This window comes from Apis laboriosa, unplaced genomic scaffold (assembly GCF_014066325.1).
Source record: "Apis laboriosa isolate Shangri-la unplaced genomic scaffold, ASM1406632v1 scaffold112_cov148, whole genome shotgun sequence".
Taxonomy (NCBI): Eukaryota; Metazoa; Arthropoda; class Insecta; order Hymenoptera; family Apidae; genus Apis; species Apis laboriosa.
In genome coordinates this window covers 2,025,248-2,031,972 of record NW_025220865.1, presented here as the reverse complement: position 1 = coordinate 2,031,972, position 6,725 = coordinate 2,025,248, and the positions used below count along the sequence as shown (strand labels likewise).

At 30.2% G+C, this 6,725-nt stretch overlaps 1 protein-coding gene and 1 long non-coding RNA gene across 2 annotated transcripts in view; one reads left to right on the top strand and one right to left on the bottom strand.

Moving 5' to 3' along the window:
• Positions 1-230: 230 nt before the first annotated feature.
• Positions 231-1,710, bottom strand: LOC122714206. Its single transcript, XR_006346598.1, has 3 exons — positions 1,574-1,710; positions 1,129-1,470; positions 231-1,026 (listed from the first exon to the last, which is right to left on the bottom strand). It is a non-coding gene; the product is annotated as an uncharacterized LOC122714206 (long non-coding RNA).
• A 551-nt stretch (positions 1,711-2,261) lies between these two features.
• Positions 2,262-6,725, top strand: part of LOC122714140 — an 86,119-nt gene continuing 81,655 nt past the window's right edge. Inside the window, exon 1 of the mRNA XM_043935287.1 lies at positions 2,262-2,360. Coding sequence (XP_043791222.1) covers positions 2,268-2,360 — 93 coding nt within the window. The 5' untranslated portion in view covers positions 2,262-2,267. The remainder of the gene's footprint in view (positions 2,361-6,725) is intronic.

The window sequence follows — 6,725 nt, the reverse complement described above, 5'->3', positions numbered from 1 at the left end:
CTCTTTATTTTATATTTATGCGGTATTTTGTTTCTCTTTCATCCTGTTGTTAATTTTTCCCCTCCGTTTTAGTTGCTTTTCTTCCTTTATCTTTGCTCTTTTTTTGATCTTCTTTTTTTCTTCACTCGTATTCTTTTCATTTCTTTTTAATTGGTCTCTTTATCATCCATTTTTTTTCATCTATTTTCATCTCTTTTCCCCTTCACTTTTTGTTTATGCTTTCTCTTTAATTTATTTTAATTTTTTTCATGCGAATGTTTAAAATTAAATATTATTATAATAAATATTTGTATATTTTCTTTTTCGTATTATCCTTTTTTTCTTTCTTTTTTTTTTTTTTATCAGTATATTTTGCTTCGATTCTCTCCGATACTCTTCATTTTTTTATTCCATTTTTTCCAAAAGGAGAGAAAGAATTTTCTTTATATTTTTTATGATCTCCTTTCCACTACTTTTTTTCTTTTCATCGTTTGACGCTTTTCCTCCCACGATGTTTCGTCATACGCATTCGTGTCACGAAACATGTGCGACATCTTATCAGTGACGTAACGCGGACCGTGTCATTCAGTGCGTAATCGTCCTTGGGAGATCCTGAGAATCACAAATCCTTTAACCTTTTTTATATCGTATTAATTTTTCATCGTTGTAATTTCAGTTACAATTTATCCATAAAAAAAGATGGATTAAATGTATTTTATGAATCATTGATGATTCACGACAATCAGGAAATAAATCTTTCATTTCGAATAATATTATTAAAGTATAAGAGTATGTCAATTCAAATATAACACAATTTTTTATTATTAAAAATTTCTCACGTTGTTAAATTTGTATTGTAATTAATAATTGGCAAATGATTACTATTATCGTTTCGAGATTTAGTAAAACGTTGTGCTATTCATATTGTTAATTGTATTGAAACAATAGTGCGGATAAAGATAAAGCACGGTACAAATCTTCGGTTTCATTCGCACAAAGAGGATTCTTCATCCTTTGAAATCTTATCTGATAGCGATGATTGAATAACTAGTTTTTTTTGTAGATTGAAAAGCAAAGCACATAAAAGAAATTGAATAACGAAAATAATTAATTTACTAAAAAAAGAAATTAAGATTGAAATTCACTTACGAATATATTTTTCTATAAAAATTAATATATTGTTTGTAGAAAATTCTAATGACATGTTTAATATTTATAAATGTGCGTTTGATATTTTACTGATAACGTATGGATGATTTTTTCCTCAGGTCAAATCAATTAATCCTGCGACAATGTATTGGTTGCACGCGATATTGCTAAATTTAAACCAGCTCCTTGGCACCTGCACATACATTTCTGTGTGACGTTTACTAAAGTCAGCTTCATAAATGCAATCATTATAGTAAACTCGATTTAGTTCTAAGAAGGAAATAACAATATAGTGTATCCCAAACTGGCTTGTGAATACGTAGGTTTCCTTTTGTTCGTTTCCTGAAATAAGCATCGCATTCACCATTATTCCTTTCATCTATTTAAAGCTTAAAATTATAGAGAATCGCGAATACTTTCACGATTGTAAAAATAGACTGTTTACTTGTTATTTATCGGTCGATTAACTGTACTCGTTAAACGTTCATCAACCAATTCGAATCAAATATCTTTTATAATTAAGCGGAAAACGACATGATTAACGATCATACCAATTCGTTATCTTCGTTAATGGTTTATTAAGAGTTCTTCTTACATACGTTACGTACGTTGTACGTTACAAAATAAAAAAAAATCATCAAGAAAGAAAATTGTCAAATCAAAACGTCACTCCGTATCGACTATATGCGGCACCGCGACCCGATTCTCAAGCAGTGCAATCTTCGGTGAACCTCGCACACTCTCGTGAACGTTCGGCTACTTCTAGGCGAGTGTCTTCTTCGCTTCGAGTCTCATTGATCTCTCGGACGCGGTTGCGCGCAATAGTCGGCAGACGGCGGTGGTACTCTCGCCGACCAATCAGCTGTCGTGATTCCCTAGCTACGCTCGAGTCTCGTGGTCCTTGGCTAGCCGGCCTCTTGTTGTTTTCCATCGTGGGCTTCGCTAACCCGTTTGGTTGTTCGGTGGTGCGGCGCGAGGCGCGTTACCAAACGTCGCTAAAACGTCAAACGTGTACGCCAGAAATTTGATAAAAAACGCGTGGACGACGGCGGCCACGACGCGGACGACAATTAGTAGCGACGTCCTCGGTGACAAGGTTCGAGCGGATCGTACGCCCCCTTCTTGTCGCCGCCGTCACCATGATACCGTACTCCACGTGCTTGTCTTTTGGGGGCCGACGCGACGCTCGTCGCTGGGTGGTCCTACACGACGAGTCCTCTCCCTACTACCCGGTGAGTCGCAGTACGAATACGCACGAGCACGCACGAACGTGTCACGTTCCTCGACTAAAAAGACGCGCGGCCGCCACCACTCGAAATCTCTTCTTTTTCTATTCTAGTGCAATCTGAAACTAGGGGAAAGTTGTGTTTTGGCAGCGTTGTGTTGATGCACACTTCACACATATACACGTAGACACGCATACTCATTTGTGGATACGAGTACTGTATATGCATTTCGATTCGCGTGCGCGACAATGCCTCCGGGTTCGATGAACGTCTTCGATTGCCTCGATTCATTTCGATGTATGCAGAATGCATTTGCCGGATAAATCCACTCGATTCCTCTTTCCGGCTGACATTTGATATGTAGGCGATATATTGTCGTGCGATACATCGAAGCTGTATATTTTTTTTTTTCAAAAATTTTAACGATGATTTTTTGTTTTTTTCGATTTCGTTGATTTTTTAACGCTTGACTACCGGGTTTGATGTATTTTACGGAACAGGAAAATTTAAACTGCGTGTATCTTGTATAATAAATTATATATTTTTAAATTTTACGTAATTCATGAGTAAAAGATACAGTGAGTTATTTTATGATTGACCTAAATACATGTGCAAATGATTCTCATCTTCTTTTCGAAATTATTTTAACTACAAAATTACGATAATTATATAGGGAAAAGTATAATAAATGTGACATGAAAATTGAGTTAAATGAAGAATACTTACATGTGTAATAATACAATTCGACAATGTATTTCAATTAATAAACACAGTGAATGAACTTGATTCAAATGGAAAAATTATTTATCATTATTCGTTCGTTAATCATAATTCTTTTTTATTAATATTAATAATATATAATGTTTTCGTACAAAAATTTATAATTTTCGAGGATAAAATATATTTTATTGAATTATATTCCTGCAATTTAAAGAATGATTTGTTTTTTCTTATCATTCAACTGGATGAAACCATGACAATGGTAGATGATAGGAAATAATAGGATTTAAAGTTTTATCAAATGACCCGGTAATCAGATAAGTCTATCCATGAATATTAAAATGAAATGAGCACGGTCATTGCAGGTTATTATAAAATGGAATTGATTCCACTTGCAAATGAGTTGCATTTCTTCTTTTGCTCTGATCGAAAATATGGACGAATATTTATCTATGGAATAGCTTTTCTCATTTTCATGGAATTCGTATTTAAACATTTCAAGCATTTCAATTATTAAAATGATAAGTTTGTTTGAGTAATTAAACACTACAATGGCAATAAACAAGGTAAAACGTCTAATTTTGTATTTCTGGTTAATATATTATATTTTCTTCTATATATATATTTTTTCATTTCTCGAGTATTTCATATCGTTATTAAAATTAAATTTATTTATTCAATTTTACAAATTTAGACAGAAATTAGAATTATAAAAATATTATCATCAAAAAAAAATAATTATAATTAATTTTATTACAAATTAAAATATAATCATGCTTAATGATTAAATAATTTTAATAATACAATTTAATAATACAAAAAAATACTTTAATTTCTTCGTAAAAATAAAAAATAATGCGATCATGTGTCACACAAAAATGGAGAAAAAAATTTGAAATGTAAAATAATTTGTGCAAAAATGCATCCAGGGTATATCGTAAGCGTAAACGCATTTTTAAGAGTTTGCAAAAAAGTTGATTACGCACTGTCGAGCAAAATATGCGTCCTTTGAACGGTGGGTCATATCGAAGGGTTGTTATAAACGAATTATTTCACGGTGATTGTTGTTCACGGTTGACATTTTGTCACTGTAGGTGTAATCGATTAAAAATTATTTAAGTGAATATAACATTTTTTTTTCTCTCTAAACCTAATCGATTTTAAAAATGAAAATTGATAAAATAATTATCAAAATGCAAAAATCGCAATTGCAAAAGTATTACAAACTAATTAAAAGTATAATGATAATGATAATTTATTTTTAATAATTTTTAATAATTTTTCTTTTCTCTATCGTGCATTTTTAATTTCGAATGTTCATTTTTTTTTATTAATTTCAATTTTAATGAAATTAAACAAGAAAATTAGAGTTTTTTTGTTTAGAAAATATTTGATTGAATTAAATATTAAAAATTTTATTCATAGAATTGAAATATTAGAATTTTTTTTTTTTAAATAAAAATTAGATAGACTGGAAGATTCTTTGTTTAAACGGATGAAGTATGTGATAATCGTGTAGTTCCTTTGTAGTTCGTTCACACGTTCTTCTGCCCCCTTTATTTTTCATTATATCGATCGATAAATACTTCCTTGTATTTTTCTATTTATACAACTTATACAGGTTGTTCCATTAACCGGGACATTTGTCAGAGAAATTTAATTTACAGTTTGCTCAAATCAATTATTTTTTTTAATAGCATATTTTTACAATAAAATTTAATAAAAAAAATGGAATGTTAAATGATATTTAACGATACTCAATTTTTCAACAATATTCAATATTGTTGTCCATTAAAGATAAATAATCAGAGAATAATTTTTTCCATGAATTTTTCAAACATATTTTTTTTAACTGGATATACAATAAAAATTGATTGTATCCATTATTCACTTTTATTTTAAACAAAACTTCATAATGTTAGTTAAAACTGATTTTTCGATATTGTGCGATAAAAAAAATTAAACTCGAAACAGTTTAGAATTATAATCAATCAATTTACATAATTATCGCGAGAAAGGAGGAAAACAATCATTGAAAATATAAATTTCTCGTGTATTAATTTTTTCTTTTATATTTAATCTTTTATGAATTTACAGTCATATTACAATTGGGGGAGGGGGGAAGGTAGGGAGCAAATGGAATGTTATTTAGAAGACGAAATAAATCCAGAAATGCTATAAATTAACATAAATATACTTGATAGCCTTGTCAGACAAAGATTTAACGTAATATTTATTTTTCCGAATTGACCTAAAAAAATCAGGGATATTTTTTTCTTATTTTCATTTTTCTTAGCGTGTGTGACGCATGGATACAATTTCTGTATCGTTTCTGATCTAATTCTGTAATCCACATGTTCTCGTAGATTTTCATTCTCATCATCTGATCGTAAATTAAGGCATTTCGAAAATATTTCGTAACCTTGCCCCCCTTTACAACTAATTGGGACGCAAATATACAGGCTATTTCGCGATATGTAAAACATATTATTAATTTCAGTTCATTATTAATTTGTGTAAAAGAAAAGAAAAAGAAAAAAAAAAAAATAAAAGTTTCATTGGATATATTTATAAAATTTTATTTTTCTCTCCTCCCTCCTTCTTTTGTTTTTTCGTTATAAATTGTTAAAATTCAAAAATATAAAAAAAAATCTACTATGCATATCATGCATGTGAAAAGTGAATTTTTATATCCTTTTTTTTTTTTATTATTATTATTCCTGGATATTATATATACATTTAATTAATGTAAAAGCTTTGGTTTTGAATTTAGCAAAACCTTGCACAGGTTTTTTTTTTTTCTACATCGCTCTTACATTCGAATGGTTTTCCATTAGGCAAATTTTGCGAGAGCCGAGATATATAAATGAAAATGTGATGCTACGGTTCAATGAATACAATGCATAGATTAATATATCGCAAATACGTAGTGTAATTATTTAAGGCATACTTTAAAAATTTCCTGTTATTCGATTCTCCTTTTCCGTAATGATTTTCCAATATCGTTTACGTAATATCGAATTTATCTAATTTTTTTTAATAATCCAGTCGTTCAACGATCTTCCAATTTTAATCCAATTTTAAATTAATTTAAGAATCAAATAATTCTATTCGAAATCGAGATGTTTTCCATCTTTTTGTACACAATAATATTAATTAATTTTCCCATTTTCGCAAAAATTTCGCAAAAAGGAAATTAAAGATCCCTTCTATTCACAAAATCTTACCATTAATCTGGCCATTAATTGGTCAACATTATTGATCTCTGATTGACCATTACCTTGGCCACTGATTGACCATTTACTGACCAATCATTAGTCGATCGTGGCTAAGTAACGATCCGCCAATTACCGAGCGTAGCCTATTATTATTATTCGAAATAAAAAATGAAACACAAATAGAACGAAATGAATAATATCATTAAATTAAACTTTCAAATATAATGGAGAACAATTTGATAAATTTAATCTTTTCGTTCAATTTTTAATTTTTTAAAAAGAATCAAGTGAATGATGGAAAATTTATATCAATATAATGATAGGGATTATAAAATTCTCTCTCTCTCTCTCTCTCTCTCTCTCTCTCTCTCTCTCTCTCTCTCTCTCTCCCTCCCCCCTTCCCTCCCTCCCCTCCCTCCCCCCCCCCCTCTCT